This window comes from Triticum dicoccoides, chromosome 4A (assembly GCF_002162155.2).
Source record: "Triticum dicoccoides isolate Atlit2015 ecotype Zavitan chromosome 4A, WEW_v2.0, whole genome shotgun sequence".
NCBI lineage: Eukaryota > Viridiplantae > Streptophyta > Magnoliopsida > Poales > Poaceae > Triticum > Triticum dicoccoides.
This window is the reverse complement of record NC_041386.1, coordinates 4,882,559-4,902,640: the sequence shown is the minus strand read 5'-3', so window position 1 is coordinate 4,902,640 and position 20,082 is coordinate 4,882,559. Positions and strand designations below refer to the sequence as shown.

The window sequence follows — 20,082 nt, the reverse complement described above, 5'->3', positions numbered from 1 at the left end:
TAGCCAGGACGAGGGCCGACGGGGGTGGATACCAAAACCATCGCACTATATAAGCACAAGAAATAATAAAAGTAAGAAAATTAGACAAGTATCTATCTAAAGTAAGAAATTTTTTCTTTCATAAGAAGATAAGAGGCTCACCACAGTGGTGCAGGCGACGAGATCGGCACGGGCGATCGACGGCGGTGAAGACGGGGACGGGACGTGACGGACCGCTAAACCTAGACAAATCTCGCGGAAAATGGAGTTTGGAGGTCGAGCTTCGAGAGGAGAAAGCTTAACTAGCGTGGCTTGGGCATTTCATCGAACACCTCGTGTGCATAGAAGGTGAGCTAGAGCACCCAAATGCCCTCTCCTCGCCGGCCAGAAAAAACAGAGCACTGTGGAGTGCTCTGCTGCAGCGACGGGGTATATATAGGCAACTCATTTGTCCTGGTTCATGGCTGGAACCGGGACTAAAGCCCAGCCTTCTGTCCCGGTTCGAGCCAAGAACCGGGACCAATGTTTGTGGGCCAGGAGCAAGGCCCATTGGTCCCGGTTCGTGCCTGCAACTGGGACAAATGGGTCCATACGAACCGGGACCAATGCCCACGAGGCCCCGGCCGGCCCCCTGGGCTCACGAACCGGTACGAATGCATCCATTGGTCCCGACTCGTGGAAGAACCGGGACTAATGGGCTGGCCAGGCCCGAACGAAAGTCCCTTTTTCTACTAGTGTCGCATCTCCCAAGAAAACCAAAGGACTTCGCCTCACGCCCTCGCCAGTCACCTAAGAGGGCCATGGAATGGCGACCCTGCGGGCGAGCAGGAAGGTCTGAGAATGCAACGTCGAGATCATGTGCAAGGGACAGGAGGTAGATGAACCGCCTCACATCGGAGCCAATGAAGCTTCGAGCAATGATCCATGCCCTCCTGTAGGTGCCGATGCGTCATGACCGGAAGAGGCCTAAAATCCCCAATTTCTCCCGAAGAGGGTAACGATGCCATTGCAACACCGCCATCTAGTCTGGCTGACCAGACATGTGTTTTCGCAAAATTTTAACTTGACAAACTTTGACCAAAATTTTGAGAAAATTATCTATGTATCAAATGCCAATTATAGATACAATATGCTAATATATTTCTCTCCAACTCGGTCAAATTTTACAAATTTCAATTAAGAAAAATCTACCACACACTATATTTGGGGATGAAATGACCCAGCCGGGCTCCCCAAACCAGCCGCGGATGTCCGGGGTGACTGTCACCCCTTAAACCCAACCCAAATTTGAGGTGGCAATGGGGATTCCCAGATGCGTCCACCACTTCAGCCTGACCCACCATGGCCCGCATGGACCTCACTTCATCCCCACTAAAAATTCCCACCAGGAGAAAACCCTAGCTTCACTTCACTCACTTCTCCTACTCTCCGTCGCTTCTCCTGCACTCCCCATATGCCCCCCTCGCCCTCTCCATCCCAATGTCGAGCATCGGCAGTGGCGGTGGCACCGGATCCAACAACGAGGAAGAATGGGATGCCTTCGTCCATGAAGCGGAGGCAACAAGGACGAGTTGGCCCTCTGCATCGTGCTGCAGTGCTCGCGGGTTGACACAGGAGACAGCTCTGACTATGTTTCGTTCCCATTCACCCGCCGCCACAGCGCGGACGCCGACACGAGCCCATCCCTGTAGTGCGCATAGCTCCACATGCTCGGCCCGCTCCGCTCTGTTGGACAGACGCCCTCCTAATGATGTGGCCGCTACTCCTCAGGGGCATCGGTGTATGCTCATGGCCGCGGCGCCGGTGACACGGACACAAACACCCAAATCAAAGGCATGCGCTACCCGCTGCGAGAAGTAGCGAGCTAGGGAGAGGGTGGCGTCGGCAGAGGCAACAATGCAGTCCTCCCGCCGCCTATGCAGATTGCCTGCGATGCCCGATGAGGAGGAGCAGCTCCTCGCGGCTGTCTACCACCGCTCTCTGACAGACGTCCGTCGGCTTCATCGAAAGAACACCAAGGACCTCCGGCTTGGTATGGAGCAATGGACGTGCGAAGCGCCGGAGGAAGCGAGAGGAGCAAATCTTGCGAACCAAGAAAACCGCAGTGTCCGGATGATGGCCGGCTACATCGACTCCGACGTCACCAACGGCTCCGACGACCCCACCCTGCCGCGGACAGCTACATGGAGGGCTATAGCTGCTCAGGTGACCGGAAAGGCAAAGGATCGGCGACGAAGTGGTGAAGATACTCGGCCCTATCTGTCTCTATTTGCGTTTTTAGTAACTTTAGTTTTAGAACTATGTCCGTCAGCTGAGCTGAGCGATGATGTTCTCTTGGTCCAGATTAATTATATGGATATGTTGTTTGTTCTATGGTCGCTTATTTTGTTGATCATCTACATAGTTTCTTCACGCTTCATGTATAGTATGGATTAAGAGTATCGGATATGAGGTCCACGGTTGTGGATGCGGTGATTTAAGAATTAACCGGTCACTGTTTATAATATAGGGTGCTGGATTTGATATATCGGGTTGTAGAAGCTCTGCCATGGCGTTGCTACTGCTGGTCTGCATACAATGTACACTCAGTCTCCAAAGTCGGTCTACTTACGAGTCTTAGCACGTGGCGATTGCATCCATACCACCCATCATCATAATAATAATCAACAATCATGGAGAAGAATATACACTTCGATCTCATGCAATCCTGCTATAGCAGCAACCACCAAAACCGTAAATTAATTTCATCAAACTCTGCAAGAGCTGCGAGACGACGAATCACTGGACTTGTACCTAGCTAGAGAATATTGTCTTTGGTCAAGACTAGCTTAATTACGACCGTACGGGGATGGCTTGACCTCCTCCAAAACCCATGTACTACTACTGCAAGAGCTAACCTGTTTCTTGCTAGAAAACTGTATACATACCTACTTACTTATTTGTATATTCACTGATTAGTACTACGATCTACTGCATTATTCAATTAGTGGGCTATTAGTTGACTAATTACGTGATTAGAGTACGTACATACATGACCTCTGGACAAACTAATAGTAATACTATACTAGCTAGGAAAGGTCTGCGAAGATATGAACAAGCGTACTATAATTTAGTCCATTAGTCAGCTGCAAGCTACTACTTTTACCTGATGTGTCTCTGATTTGGTCTTGCTTACGTTCTGTCTTTCGCGTTCCCTTTGCATTCTACGGTCCAGTTGTTGGATGGTCCTGAAGAAGAAATTCAAAGTTTTCTGTGAATGAACCCATGCTCTTGGCCGGCCGGTCTCTTGCTGATTTTCTGGGTCTTTTGATTCTTTTTCGAGCGACCTTCTCTACCGAATCCTGACGATTGAATATTGGTGAAGGGTGTACATGTATACCCCTGGGGCATTATTTGTATATATGGAACATATCGAGGAAATGTACACGAAATTTCCCATACGATTAGTGGTAATTTCTCGAGCATTAGCTAGTAAATGGCATGCTTACATACGTCTGGTAAACTAGAAGTGAAATACTGTCGCAGTCAGAGAGTCATGCACGTTTACCCTTTGCTTAACTGTGGGTTCCTTCGTTGAAATCTTTGTAGTCAATTTTGAATTTATTTCAACAAGCTCTCCACTCTGTCCAGAAGACACAACTCTGAAAACTTTGTTATTCATACTCTGTCCCTTTTCTGTCAACGCTACTGTACATAGTGTGTCTGTAGATCCGTACCAATACAAGAAAGCCGGACTATTACACTCTCACACTTTCACATTCCCAGAGAAACGTATAGTACGGTTACAATCCGTGAGCAGTATATACGTACCATTCAAGTCAAAGACAATACGTAGTTGAATCACCGCCGTCCATCCCTGAAACTAGGCCGCTCATTTTGGACAGGGAACCGGGGGCGATTGGGCTAGGTAGCTACCAGTTGGTCAAAGCACGTAGGCCAGCCACGTTGGAAGCGCCTCTACGTATCCGACGTGGTGTCCAATAAACAGCCTGCTTAGCCTAACAAGCAGGCTCCGTCCTTCACATTGGACATAAATAGGGTACAAAATAGAAAAACCAATTCTAATGGGGTACAAACGTGGTGAATTTTGTAGAATGTGGTTTCTTTAACAAGAGAGAAGACTCCGAGAGTGCATTAGAAATATCTATAAACAGTACAAGCACACACAAGGACCCCCAAAGAAAAGAAAATGACAGACCATTCCTTGCATTTTGCAAAAAGTACACAGAGCAGAATGCAAAAACGCAATCTATTTTCTTGAAACAGTACGTGCCGAAAACCGAAGCCGCCATCGCCGAAGACAAACCACTTGGGGTGGTGGGTTCGCTGCGCCATCTCCACCGGACCAGAAGAAACGACAACAGGAGCTTGGCCTGCATTGCCTCCCATCTAACCACGACGTGTCAGGAGGAATGAACAGAGCCTACGAGGCTGCATCAAGTTGCCTTTCGACCAGGAGAAGCAGGGCGGAGGTGAAGGCAAGCAAGAGACCGAGGTGTGGCATTGTTCCCTCTGCAACCCATTAGCCTCCACCATGGCCGCAATAAGGGCACTATACAAGAGAAAGATCCCCATCTTCAGATCCAGGGAACCAACAACCATTTTCATGCAGTAGTTGGTGGAGAAACCCCTCTCCCCCTTCGGCTCCAAGCACCAACAAACGCCGGATGCGAACCACCTCCGACGAAGCTCTCCAAGCATCCAACATGACGCCACACAACAACACAACAAGCCAATGCAAACCTAATAATAATGCTACTACTATATGCAAGTGACCTCGGGCACCTCTCCGTAGACATTGCCGACCAGCCTCGCCGTCGGACAAGGCATGGAATGTGGCCTAGAAAACCCTCAAGACTCTCAAACAGTGTAAAGAAGGGAGATGAAAGAGGGGAAAGAGGGTTCCCTGGTTGGAGTTTAGTTGCAACTCATTTCAGTATTACGCACTTTGTACAAACGTGTATTTTTGAGCAACGTTCTTGCTTTGTTGATAAAACAATGCCATTATGGAGAAAATGACTCTTTGTTCAGGAAAACTTTTGATCTATTAATCAACTATCAAGGCTGTAAAACACATACCAGAAGTAATATTACAACCAAGTCTGAAGACCACCAAGCAACGACTACAAGCACTAGAGCGAGCCGAAGGCGTCATGGCTCATCCCTTACCGGAGCCAGCCAAACTTGTTGTAGTAGATAGTGAAGAAGTCGTGGTGCTAAAGCCCTATAGGGCTAGCATTCCAGAATCACAACTGTCGCAGATGAAGAAGCGTAGATCAGAAGAATCCAACCTGTAAACAAACATAGATGGACGAACGAAGACCGAATCCAAGCAGATCCACCGAAGACAAACACTGACTGAATCCGGCAAAATCCACCGAAGAAACACATCCACACGCCTTCTGGTGATAGGGGGCTAGGCGGAGAGGACTTTATTCCATCTTCAGGGAGCCGCCATTGCCTCGCCTTCCCGGTGAGGATAGAAACCTTGAGCAAAGAAGAAACACCTAAACACGCACATGAGCCCTCCTGGCGGCAAGGATTGGTATCCACCAGGCCTCCATGGCCTAGGGAGAGGAGGCAGATCGGCGGCAACGCCGATGGTAGGCAAGGAAACCCTAATCGTCTAGACAGGTCATGAGGCGAAGGGGCTGTGTACATTCATTCGTTCACAAAAGCCCACATCCATGGAGAAAATGACTTACCTTAATTTTTATAAATCAATATACTACTTAAAAAGAACGCAAGGTTTCATCTTACCTTAATTTTTCTTTCCACCACCTCTTCACCCATCGTCCCATCCTCTATCGAATCAGCCCGATTTTCTATCAAGACAATCTTTGGTAACCCAATAAATGAGATGAATCTATGGTATAGCAATAAATTCATGATCCGTAAATACATTATTTGTTTCTTATGGTAAAACCTGATACCGGCTTGACATCTTTGATAACCCAATAAATAATGATAAATTCACATCCATAAGAAAATAAATATCAATCAATCTCTTATATTTGGTTACCCAATAAAGCACATCAATCACGAAAACATACCTATTTTTTTATCTATTCAAGAAATGGCAGAAAATTTATACTTTATAACCAAACATAATCTTATTTTATCAATTTATTTTGCATCAAGATTTGTCCCGCATGGTAATTTATTGTGTTAAAAATATATTTGGCTCTATGGCAACGCAAGGGGCACATACCTAATATATATTAATATTATGTTACTATTCACATAATATTCTATTTATGTCATTGATTTGTCCTCGCTTCAGTAGCCGAACTACATCTGGCAAAATGTTGAACTTCTGCGTTTTTTGTCCAACAAAGCATGTAATATACCGTTGAAAATATGTTGATAAGGAGATTTCTTCTCATCTAGAACATTTTTGCACAATCCACACGGTTTAAGATTAGTTTTGAAAACAATAATTTTTTGTATTAAAATAGGGAAAGTAATTTTGATCGCATTTTCAAATGGCTTGTGGGATTGATGCAGACGATATGGAGTTGGAAATTTGCCGAAAGCGCGTTCCTTTTTCACATAGAAAGTGTTCTCAAATTCCATCCGATTTAAAGTAATTTGGAATGGTGGGATCTTAAATTTTCCAAAGGTCTACGAGTATGCAGAAAACGGCATGGCCTTGGAGTCTCTATCTCTATTACTACTTAAAAAGAATGTAAGGTTTCATATTTCACGTTTCTTCTCACCACCTTCTCATTATGATAATCAATAATCTTTATTTACTTACATTCTGGACAAAATTTACTTTAGTTTTACTTACCAAACTTCTCATCAAATTATAAGGTAAATCACGGGCAGGATTTGATAAATATTTCTTTACAAAATCAAATGAATATAGGCAGGTAAATCACAAGCTAATGTACTAAAATATTTATATCCCGTTGCAACACACGGACATTATCCTTGTTTATTTAAAAAGAATGTAAGGTTCAATCTCACGTCATTTTTCCCCACCACCTCTTCGTCCACACACCCTCCATCGATTTTCCCGGTTATTCATCCCTTCTGATTTTCATCAAACAAATCTTTGATAACCTAATAAGCCAGATCAATATATAGTATAGCAATAAATTGATGGTCCGTGAATAAATTCTTTCTTATGGTAAAACCTGGTAGCGGTCAGACATATTTGATAATCCAATAAATAGCAACAATTTAATGTCCATAAGCAAATAAATATCAATCAATTTCTTATATTTGTTAACCCACTAAATCAAATCAATGAGGAGCACATACCTATTTTATCAGTTTAAGAAATGACAAAAAAATATATGCTTTATAACCAAAACATAATCTTATTTTGTCTATTTGTTTTGCATCAAGATTTGTCTTGTATAGTCCTCCTATTGTGTTAAAATATATTTGGCCCCATGGCAACACATGGACACATAGTTAGTTAAACTAAAAATAATAATTCTCTGTCATCTCCTAGAGCTATCATTTCAAATAGCGCTTACCTGTACAGTCATTTTTTGCAACCACACATGATAATGAATGCCTATATTCTCGAAACAGTCTCGCACCCGCTTTATAGATAAAGCACCAAACAGAGTACACGGTTCCGCAATTACTTATCAAGTTTGTTATGTACACACAAATCGAACTAACCAATTTAATCCAGTATTCCACTATTCCAGGATATGTTTGTAAACCTCATCCATCTAAAATAGTTTTTCAAGTATTACGTATGCATTGCATATTTTAATTTACACGCATCTAGCTAACCCTATTATTTCCATGCACCGGGAAGTGTCACGCAAATTAGATCAGTTTTGGAAGCAATGTACTGAATTATTAGATGTACGTGTCACATATAGATTTCTCCAATGATCACACACGATCAATGTATTGGATTATATGCACCACTATAAATCATAATCCACCTAATCTCGCATGTAATCGTGCAACAACTACACTAAACAGAATCATAACCGATCACGTGGCCGATATATATTCGTGTATGCATGTTGTCGGCAACGATCGCTAACCTAATCAGTGTACTAATTGTATATACGGTCCACGCCGAGGTCAAAGCTCGAATTGAAGACACGGTCTTGATAGAAAGTTCAGATGCAGCGGAAGCAAAGCACCATGGAAGTGGGGGCAGCGGAAGCAAAGCACCATGAATTTGCAATTTCAGATTGCCAGCGAGGTTATTTTGCGTTTGGACGCGGCCCAAGAGACCAAATCCCTTTCTTCTGATGAAAGGAGACTCAAAGCCTTCCTTAAGGGGAAGTGTTTGGCCCTGGCCTCCCTCGAATGGGTGCGGCTCAGGCAGAGAGCGCGAGTTAGAGATTTGCAGGAGGGAGACGCAAACACTAAATATTTTCACATGAAGGCAAATGGCCGTAGGAGGAAGCACCTTATACCACACCTCTCGGATGGGGATCGCACTGTGTCATCGATGGATGGGAAGTTGGGCCTTGCACGCGATTTCTTCTGTAATCTAATGGGCACTCCGAAGACTAGAGGCAAGGTGATTAACTTGGAGGAGATGGACCTGAACACTCTTCCCCCTGGGGCTTCGAGGGCCTTGGAGGAACCATTTACCACCGAGGAGGTAAAGCAAGTAGTTTTCAATATGCCACATGATCGAGCACCTGGCCCGGATGGTTACTCGGGTCTTTTCTTCAAGAAGTGTTGGGATATCATTGCGGACGACCTGATGGCGGCAATGGAGGCTCTTCATGAGGGACGTTTCTACTCCTTTGGTGCCTTGAACTCCTCCATCCTGACGCTGCTACCCAAGAAAGACAACCCACTGCAATTGGGTGATTTCAGGCCAATCAATTTGATACACGGTGTGGCAAAAATCTTTGCTAAGGTTCTGGCAGCGCGACTATGTCCTCTGCTTCCCTCCTTGATCTCGCAGGCCCAAAGTGCTTTTGTTAGCAACAGAAGTATTCATGAGAATTTCAAGTTTGTCCGCAATGCAGCCAGAATGTTGCATCAGCAGAAGAGATCAGCTGTTCTATTAAAGATTGACATCTCTAAAGCTTTTGACACCCTATCCTGGGATTTTCTCTTGGACGTGCTAAGGTGTAGGGGCTTCGGACCCAAGTGGTGCTCATGGATCTGTGGGCTGCTGAGCACGGCCTCCTCTTCTGTGCTTATCAACGGGGAGCTCAGTGATCCATTCGCCTTGGCATGTGGTGTGCGGCAGGGTGAGCCGCTGTCGCCGTCACTTCTTATTCTGGCCATGGACTCACTTCAGGCAATGATGAACTGGGTTGCGCGTCAAAATCTGTTGGCACCTCTTGGCTTCGATTGTAGGACTCCTAGAGCCTCTATCTTCGCGGATGATGCAGTTCTCTTCCTCAAGACGGAGCCTACAGACTTGCAAGTAACCTCCGCCATCTTGGAACTGTTTGGGGAGTCTTCCGGGCTGCGCATCAATCTGCAGAAAAGCACCAGCACATGCATCAGATGTGGAGAAGCACTAGCGATTCAGGTTGCTCAGCATTTCCAATGCCAGAACCAAGCTTTTCCCCTCAAATACCTCGGGCTGCCGCTCTCTATTTACAGGTTGAGGAAACAGGATGTGATGCCTTTGGTCGATAAGTACTCGAGCAAGATGAAGGGATGGAAGCCCAAACTTCTGGCACCAGCGGGACGCCTCGCGCTGACAAGTTCAGTGCTCCTGGCGCTTCCCATACACTTCTCGTCTGTTCTACCCCTGCCTGTTTGGGCGATCAAGATCATTGAGCGAAGGTGTCGGGGTTTTGTCTGGAAAGGGGAGGAGGAGACCAACGGAGGACACTGCTTGCTCCCTTGGGCGCAAGTCTGCCGCCCGAAGGAATTTGGTGGCCTCGGAATAATCAATCTTAGGTATTTTGGCACCGCACTCAGATGCAGGTGGCCATGGATGAGGTGGGATCAGGTGGAGAGACCATGGCTGAGGTTTCCCGATCAGGTGGAGAAGGAAGTGGCGCATATCTTTTCCACAGCCAGCGTCGTAGCTTTGGGGGATGGCAACACTGCCAAGTTTTGGACGGACAACTGGCTGCCGGAGGGCCGTTCCCTAGCTTCAGAGGTCCCGGCACTCTTTTCCTTCGTGAAAAACTCCAATCTAACAGTCTACGAGGCACTGCACAACAACAGATGGATCAAAGATATCAAGGGCGGTCTCTCCAGTATGGCATTAGCACAATATCTGCAGGTATGGGACTTGGCACATGACACTCAGCTGTCGCCAACCTCATCAGACAAACTGCAGTGGAAGCTTACCGATGATCAGCGCTTCTCGGTCAAAAGTGCATACGGACTGTTTTTCATGGCCAATGTCCGTTTCGCCTACAACAAGCCTATTTGGAAGTCTAAGGCACCGCCGAGATGCAAATTCTTCATGTGGCTGGTGGTGCACCAGCGCTACCTCACTGCGGACAATCTCATTCGCCGTGGGTGGCCATCAAATGACTGCTGCCCTCTCTGCATGACAGAGCAAGAGTGTTGTACACACCTGTTCGTGCATTGCCGATACACACAACATTTGTGGCGATGCTTCAAACGGTTCACAGGAGATAACTTTATCACGTCAGATGCAAGTCACAGTAGCACGGAAGACTGGTGGCTGAAGGCTAGGAGCAGGGTGCCCAAGCTGGTTCGCAGAAACTTTGACACGGTCATCATTCTCATCCACTGGAGGCTCTGGAAGGAAAGGAATGCTAGGATCTTTGACCACACCGCCAGTAGCGTCAATAGAGTTTTGGACCAGATTAGAGAAGATCTTCAAGTCTGGAGGGCAGCGGGGTGTGTTGTTGATCTTGCTATGTAAAGCCTCTTGTAAAAGCCTCTTGTAGCTGGGGCGTTCTATCCTGGGTGTGGCGCCCTCGGGAGGTCCTTCAGTGCTAGACCGCCTAGCCTGTCTGACCTTGTTGTACTCTTCTCTTCTTCCTAATAAAATTCGGCCAATGGCCCTTCGATAGAAAGTTCAGATGCAACATACACTTGCTGCTCGACCCAATTCCCTGTTTTTCTTAATTATGCCTGGCTGTATGCATATGCGTGTTCAAGGTCAGCCCTGCCCAGTCTTCTGGTTGGTTTTTGGAGTTCATAAGCAGTGGACATACATACATGCACATTAATTGTGTACTCTCGGTACAACGACCCGGCTAGTCATGTTGGTTTAGTGTATTCGCTATCATATATACATAAATAATCAGGGATGATTATAAGATTGATGTTTTCGTTATGGCACGGAAGTGGATGTGTAGCAAAATTCAAAATTATGAAAATGTACCAAATTCTTATACATGGTGTAATAGCTACTGCTCTCTCCATTCCTAAATATAAGTTTTTTTTAAAGATTTCACTATATTTGATATGGATATATATAAACATATTTTAGAGTATAGATTAACTCATTTTTCTTATGTAGTCCATATTGAAGTCTTTAAAAGGGCTTATATTTAGGAACGGAGGAAGTACTCTTCACAAGAGCTGCAGGAGTTTCAGCACAGTAGTTTGATTTATCCGTTGAAGTTTTCAAGTTGTTTTCTCGTATTAGTTTGGTTTGCTACTTGTAAAAGTACCACAGAATAATCCGCATGCAGCTTAGCACGGATGAAACGACCCGACAAGACGTGGCAACAACCAAATTAAAGGTCACGCTAGCTAGCTAGCTAGCTAGATAGATTAGGGCTGAAAGGAACATGCTCGTAGCCAAAAATGGGCAGGCACGGTCGAGATCGTTGGCCGTCGTCCGGGTTACACACAACCCTTTCCTTGTTCCCCGGTCCAAAGCTACGTACGATTAAGTTTCTCCCGATCCAGATGATCAGCGGAACGAGATGGAGGGGCCGGCTTGACACGGTCGTGCATGCATGGCTAGTTAATTTATGGTAAAAAGAATTATGCCATGTGGCCGAAAAGGACATGGCCAGTTTACTTTTTTTTAGTGTAGCACATACAGTATCGTACGTTCGTTTAGAAATATTGTTTGCTAAGAATAAAATTTGTAAAATAAAATGATGTGGAAACGCTACGTCCCGTTTGGAGCCCCTCCACTCCGCCGCTCCGCTCCGGAGCTGGCGGAGCTGTAGTTAAAAAAGATGAAGCTGTAGTCCCTCGACTCCACAGCTCCTTGTATTTTTAGGAGCCGGCAGGTTGCCGAACAGAGCCCTAGGTGTTGCCGAGTCAGTGCATGCATGCTTGCATACAGGTGGGCAGGGGAGTACCATGTACATCTTCTATGATGCAGAGGACACCAGGTCCAAATTCCTTCCCGTTGATAAATTTCATGTACGTATAAGGATTGCCTATTTGTAAGTCGCCTATAAATGTTTGGTGTCAGTCGAATTTCGTAGCCATTGAATTTCAATCCTACGGCTCTGCTCCATTTTTCACCTCCCGCGAGCCTATCTTCTTCTCCACACATGCCTCTCTTCCGCCGGCGATGCCACGGCGAGCTACATTGTTTCTGTCCCGGCACAGCCTACTCTGCGCCGCGTAAAATGAAAACCATCATCAACCCTCCCTTGAACATGTGAACTCCTTCCCGTCGTATGCAACCAATGCCCCGACGTCCCCAATCAGGTCCTCGTGAGGCCTCACCGGTGATGCGGCGGCCAGACATGTCGGCCCTGTCTTGGCCTCGCTGCTATGCTTGCCTCCGCGTTGACCCCGTCTCAGCCTTGTTGCTATGTGTCGTGCCCTCTTCTTCATGAAAATTGACTTAGACAAAACTTTATTTCATTCAACTCACAAATAGCCCACGATTAATTTTTAACACCCAACTCAAAGTGATAAGCATGTGTGATTTTATACGTGGTCCAAATTAGTTTTATTTGATATTTTTTGTGTGTACGCATAATGTTTGGCACCCCAACCTGAAGTGTCAACATGTGTAATTTTATAGGGGCACACACCTGGTCATTTTCGTTCTAGGTGGGTGGTAAGATGTTGGAATTGGTGTGCACCTGCATGCTGGAAATTCGCTCGGGTACACACCTGCCCAACCTGTGCCAGCTGCCCGATTGCCTCGCGATCTGCAAAGTCGTTGGATCCCGCACGAGGGCACATCAAGTGTAAAGTTTTAATTTTTAAAACTGCGATTTTGCCCGGCACAGTTTTTGAAACATAGGATCTCATACCAACTTTTAGAGTTCAAATTTAAAGCTCACGACTTTGTCGGCCATTGGTTCTGGAATTTACAATTCCGTCGGTCACTCGTACCAAGTTCTAAAAGTTGAAACTTAACAAAAATTTCAAAACTCATCAAAATGGATCTCATTTGAAAGACCTGGTTACGAGAAACACAAATATGAAACAAAACTTAATTTAGACTTTTGGTTCAAAAGATATGAAAGATTGAATATCAAAAGCCAAGAGAAAAAGAGGATGCGTGCTCTCCAGACTTGCATACCTGCGACCTAGCTGGCTGGCTTTCCAGTTCGCTAGCTGCGGCATTTCTTCTCTCCCTACGTTTCCGTACGTTTTCTAAGAGACACGGTGGAAAGCTCACATGCTCGAGAGCCCCATGCTACCATCCCTAACCCTATAAATACACCAGGGGCCTTGCCCTTGTCGACACCACAACACGCACAAAGCTGCTTAACAGCGCCTCCAGCTCTAGCTCTCTCGCAGCCTCCTACGCCTGCAAGAATCAGCTCTCTCGCAGCCTCCTACGCCTGCAAGAAGCAGCTAGCCAGTGCGCACACATCCCTCGATCACCTCGATCAGCACACACACAGCCAGTTCCATCCAACACCTCGGGTAGACGATGGCCATGGCGCAAGGACAAGCGGCACGGGCCACGAGGAAGACCGTGCCTCCGGTGTCCCGCGTGGCCATCATCGGCGGCGGGATCAGCGGCCTGGCCGCGGCCAAGCAGATGGCGTCCTACGACCCCGTCGTGTTCGAGGCGACGCCGTCCGTCGGCGGGGTGTGGAAGCACTGCGTCTACCGCACCACGCGGCTGCAGACGCCCCGCCCGGACTACGAGTTCTCCGATTACTCCTGGAAGAACCGCGACGACCCTTCGTTCCCGACCCACACCGAGATCGCCGACTACCTCGAGGGCTACGCCGACGAGTTCGACCTCTGGCGCTACATCTCGTTCGGCTCCAAGGTGGTGGACATCAAGTTCCTCGGTGGCGCCCAGGCCGGGTTCACCGAGCTGTGGAGCGGCACTGGCAAGGATCCGCTCCGTGGCAAGCCCATGTGGGAGGTCGGCATCGTCACCGGCGACTCCAACACAATTCAGGTACCATATATACTTTGACATCGTTTGCATGCTTGTCTCAAGATAATTTGTATTCAATCGATCTCACGCGCACGGTAATCTGCAGTATTACAAGATCGAGTTCGTGGTGATGTGCACGGGGAAGTACGGCGACGTGCCACGGATGCCTGTGTTCCCGCCGGGGAAGGGGCCGGAGGTATTCAAGGGGACGGTGATGCACTCGCTGGACTACTGCAAGCTGAGCGAGGAGGAGACCGTTGAGCTGATGAAGGGCAAGAAGGCTGTGGTGGTTGGGTACAAGAAGAGCGCTATTGATCTAGCCAACGAATGTGCCCAGGCAAACCAAGGTGCGTATTGATTGAAAGATTTAACATGGTTTGAACTAAGATTCTCCTAAAATATGGAAAATTCAACTTGGAAACTAGCAGCTAGCAAAGGCAGATAAGCTATCGTACTCGTGTAAACGCGTGTATACAAGGAAATTGTAGAGAAAGAATATGCCGAGCAAGTTCACACAGTGCTTATAGCAAAAAAAAAAAAACAGGATAATAAATATTGTGGAAGCGTCCCATCATTCGATGAAGTGGGTGTCTGAATAATATATGCCATATTTGGTGACATGTGCCTTAGACTAGCCACAGTGGGAGTAACTTCAGCAGTAAGATTGAGTCCAACTCAGCAAACTTGCTTATGTGGCAATGAGTTAATGAGGAGAGAGGGAGTTGTAGTAACTTAGCTAGTTACTGTAACATCATATGTCCCAATGCAATATGAGTCTATAACCTAATAAATGAATCCTTGCATGTTACCACACTTAAGTTACTACCCATTATGAAGATAGTAACATAGTCTAGGAAAACGTGTATGTTACTAGTGTATGTTACTCTCCATTAGGCTGGTCATAGTGGGAGTAACATAGGTAGTAACATAGATGCCACATAAGCAAAAATAATGATGTGGCAAGTAGTTAATGAGGAGAGAGACAAATAGAGTAACATAATATGTTACCATCACATAGCGGTTTCCAATGCATAATGAGTCTACAAAGTAATAAATGAAGGCAACTATGTTATCACACCTATGACACTACCCACTATGAAGATAGTAACATAGACTAGTAACATACATATGTTACTAGTCTAAGTTACTCCCCACTATGACCAGCCTTATGGCTAGTCAGAGATTTGGGAGAGCCGGATACTCTCTTCCAGAAAAGGTCACTCTTGTCTTGACCCCTCGCACACTTCATCATGCACCTAGTTTAATTCTAGACTAGACAGTGTAGCTATCCTAGGTCGGTCTCTTGCATTTACAAGTTCAAAGTACACTAGCTAGACGCAATCAGTACGCATACCCCTTGACTTTTCATACCGCATGAGCAATTTATACGGGTCACTCAATCATATACTAGTACTCCCTTCGTTCGGAATTATTTGTCTCGGAAATAAATGTATCTAGAATTAAAATATGTCTAAATACATTCATTTCTGCGACAAGTAATTTCGAATGGTAGGAGTAGTATGTACCAAAGTGTTTGCATGTTTGACCAGTAGTAGCAAATTTGCGACAAAGATGATCTACCTTTCCAAACTAGACTGGTAGCTGCCATGGCGTCCTAATGAACTCATTGGAGTATGCATTTCAACAGTTTCTCAAAACATAGTATAAGACCTGAAATTAGTAGTAGGAGCAACTGGATGCGTCATGGTTCCGTGGAGGAAGCAAGAACTAGATCGATCGATTAACCGGTCGCGTTTGCTTGTTTGTTTGCAGGCGAGGGAGGGCAGGCGTGCACGATGCTGGTACGGACCTTGCACTGGGTGGTGCCATCGTACTCCATCTGGGGCTTGCCATTCTCCATGTTCTACTCCACACGCTTGTCTCAGCTCTTCTACGAGCGGCCCAACCAAGGGTTCTTCCGATCCCTCCTCTGCCGCCTCATGAGCCCGCTGGTATGTGTACCTCAGAATGCATGCACGTATACAGAAAATACGTACAAGCGTATGTTTGAACGTACGCGATACTACATCGGGACTCAAGAACATGCACGTGTGCATGCTGGAGACCTTGCATGCATATGTTGTGTGAATCTGACAGCAACGTGTTGTGTTTTGAATTCTGGTGGTGCAGCGGGCAGGGGTGTCAAAGTTCATCGAGTCGTACCTGTCATGGAAGCTGCCGCTGGGAAAGTACGGTCTGACGCCGGGCCACCCCTTCGTCGAGGACTACGCCAGCTGCCAGATGGCCATCCTCCCGGAGGGCTTCTTCGACATGGCGGACCGCGGCCTCGTCTGCTTCAAGAGGGCCTCCGCCAGCTGGTGCTTCTCGGAGAACGGCGTGGTCCTCGACGACGGCACCAAGGTGGAGGCCGACCTCGTCTTCCTCGCCACCGGCTTCGAGGGCAAGGACAAGCTCCGCGAGGTCCTGCCAAAACCCTTCCGCGACCTCGTCGTCGGCAAGTCTTCCATGATGCCGCTCTACCGGTACGTGTATAGCCTGCGATTATCTTTTGCTCCAAGCCTCCAACATATATGAATCGATCGACGCTGACCTGCAATTTATTTTGGCAGTGGCACGATCCACCCACTGATCCCCAACATGGCGTTCGTCGGGTTCGTGGAGAGCGTGTCGAACCTGCACACGTCGGAGCTGCGGTGCCGCTGGCTGTCGGGGCTGCTGGAGGGGCGGTTCGAGCTGCCGACCGTGAAGGCCATGATGGGGCACGTCGCCGGCGAGGCCGACGCCATGCGCCGCACCACGCGGTTCTACCGCCGCCACTGCATCTCCACCTACAGCATCCACGACAGCGACGGCATGTGCGCCGACCTGGGCTCCGCCACGCTTCGCAAGGCCAACTGGATCGCCGAGCTTTTCGCCCCATACAATAACAAGGACTACAAGGAACAGTAACTCACACGTACGCATAGCACAGTACACACATCATCCTACCTCCTACGTACGCTACATTTACTCGACCACAAGGTCCACAACAATACCCACGGCCGAATCTGTACGTACGCCCGGTATAATACATTCTTTTAGTAAAAAAATACAAATATACGTCATTCCATTGGTGGCTAATAATATCCATCGTGAACAAGAATATACTAGTGGTTAGGGCTTGCCATTGCGGGCCTCTTCTGAGCGCTTCTATGTGTTGCCATATTGGCTCTGTACTTTAGTCTGACTAGTTTTGGTGTCATGTTGGCTTTGTACATTGGGCTAGCTTGTTTATTATTTGTTTTGACTCGTGTATATGAACATTGGCTTGTGTGCACCTTTGTTGTTGGCACCTTTGGAAAAGGCGCAACGCCGTCGTGTCTTCAGAAGGGCCACACCCTCCCTTGCTGCTACCCTCAAGGCCTGCCGTAACGACGCCGTCCTCTCGTGTGGACGGTTTGCCATGGAGCACCGCGATCACATCGATGTTTGGCTGCACGCGCTCGTCCCCCATCCCAATCCTATGACGGTTTGCTCGGAAAGCACATGCTGGCATTGATCGTTAACAACGGGTTGTATCTACAGTAGTTGGCTCTCTCAAATAATCCGGGCCAAACACTGCTACCATAGCCTTGCAGAATTTGTACATGGAGTTTGGACACGTGGACTCGATCATTCGGATATGCCCATCAATGAGATCATCGGGTACTCCGTATGCAAGCATCCGAATAGCTGCAGTGTATTTCTGATAAAAGGAGAAGCCAATCTTTCCCAGGGCATCCTCCTTGCACTCGAAATAGTTGTCGTACGCCACCACCCCCTCCCGGACACAGTTGGACACATGTCTAGTGTAAGTGCATCTATTGCCCCTTAGTGATTTTGGTGTATTAAAGACTTATAAGTTAAGAGACTAATGCGTTTGTGTGTGTACACATGTCTATAAGTCTATGATGAGCTTGATATTTACAGAGAAAGTCGACCCCTAAAAATGAAGTTCTTCGACTGAAGACTTTGGATCACTGAAGACTTTCTGAAGACTTTGAAAGTGAAGAAATTGGTGTGACCTTGAAGACTTGATATTCGTTTGAGGAACATGAAGCATGAAGACTTTTATTTTCGTAGTTTCATTTTCTCTTTCTTGAGTCATAGGAAACAACATACTGTTAAAGGGGATCGAGGAAATACTAAGGAAAATTTCCACGTCATGCTCAACTCAAAATCCTACACCTACCAATCCCTTCGAGTGAAGCCATTGAAAATCTCATACAGTTCAGTCAATTTCTTCAGTGACAGGGACGAAGTTCTTCTGGTCTCTGAGGAATTTGTCCTGACTGAGGAGTTAGGAATTCGCCAGTGCGGATTGCCTACACAGTGAGGAACATGATAGCCCTGAGGATTTTGCTACTCAAAATTCCGACCGTTGCTGTGCTATGCGCCAGCTGTCCCAAAATATCTATCCACCTAACGGTCATATCATTGAAGGGCATTTATGTCATATCATGTCGGGCTGCTCCCTAGGCTATAAATAGTCGCCCCCTACAACCACTAGTTGGTTGGCTGCTCCGAGAGAAACTGACACTTGTCATTTGAGAGCAACCCATCCTCTGAGAACTTTGAGCGAAAATCATCAAGTGAGGAAAAACCCAAAACCCAAACACCTACAAACCCCAAGTGATTGAGCATCACTGAAGAGATTGATTCTGCGTGGATCCGACGCTTGTTACCTTTGAAGACTATGCTTCTTCCATACGGTTAGGCGTCATGGTCTAGAGCATCCAAGAGGAATTGTGGATCGCCGAGTGACCAAGTTTGTGAAGGTTTGAAAGTCACCTGAAGACTTACCACGAGTGATTGGACGAGGTCTGTGTGACCTTAGTTCAAGGAGAATACGGTGAGGACTGGTGTCCTGAGCTGCGTGTTCAGGACTGGGTGTCCGGGACTGTGTGTCCTCGAGTTTAAATACTCAGCCGCTCCAACCAGACGTACAACTGAGACAGTAGTTGGAACTGGTCTAAAAAATCATTGTCTTCACCAAGCTTACTGGTTCTATTTCCTCAACTCTTCCATTTCCTCATAACTGTGTTGTGTGCTTGTTCATATCTGTGTTTGAAGACTTTGACTAAAGACTTTCTCAATTTCCTCAGTTCAATTTCTTCAGTCTGTTTGTCTTCATCATGTGTTATCTTGTGCTTATGTTTCCTGTACTTTGTGCTTGTCTTCATTTCATCATGATGACTATGCTTGTATTCTGTTATGTTTACTGTTAAGTACTTATTCCGCTGCTAGTAGTTCTTCGCTAAGGAATTTCCTCACCGATAAATTCCTCAGTGAAGAATTTCATAAAAATCGCCTATTCACCCCCCTCTAGTCGATATAACGCACTTTCATCTAGCCGTTCGGAAGCGGCATCGGACTAGGTTGTGTTTGAAGAGCGGGTCAGCGGACTCGAAGTAGTGCTACTAGAGTAGGCAATTGCCTCTCTCTCTCTCTCTCTCTCTCTCTCTGTGTGTGTGTGTGTGTGTGTGTGTGTGTTGCGATTCAACGCCGGAGTATGCCCCAGGATCGAGCCCTTGAACATTGGACTGCTTCCTACTAATGTGGTCATGGACGACCAAAGCAGCAGCCACAATCTCCTCATCATCGGACGAAAATCACCCGAATCGCAAATGAAATTGTGGAAAAGGTACTCGTTGCTGAAGTTCATTTGTACTTTGCAGGCAAACCGTCGAACACCTAGCGGGCATGGTGGAAGAAGCCGACCGGTGAAGAGCCTCGCACCTTTCCTATACCAGGTAGCGGGCCTCCCGGCATGGAGGCAAATGTGGTGGTGTCTGGCGAGCGAGGTATACGCGCAAGGAGGTGCTGCTGGCGGCAAAGGCGAGGGGGTGGCGTCGATGTTGGAGTGTTGCGACAGTGGAGAAAATAGTCCCCCAATGGCAGAGTATGGG

The 20,082-nt window shown here is 46.9% G+C and overlaps 1 protein-coding gene across 1 annotated transcript; it reads left to right on the top strand.

Annotated features, from left to right (window-relative positions):
* Window positions 1-13,738: 13,738 nt before the first annotated feature.
* On the top strand, window positions 13,739-17,104 carry LOC119288502 (probable flavin-containing monooxygenase 1). The gene is made up of 5 exons (XM_037568113.1): window positions 13,739-14,215; window positions 14,301-14,541; window positions 15,968-16,146; window positions 16,325-16,677; window positions 16,765-17,104. Exons 1-5 carry the CDS (start codon window positions 13,739-13,741, stop codon window positions 17,102-17,104), a joined length of 1,590 nt encoding a protein of 529 aa, XP_037424010.1.
* The last annotated feature ends 2,978 nt before the right edge of the window (window positions 17,105-20,082 follow it).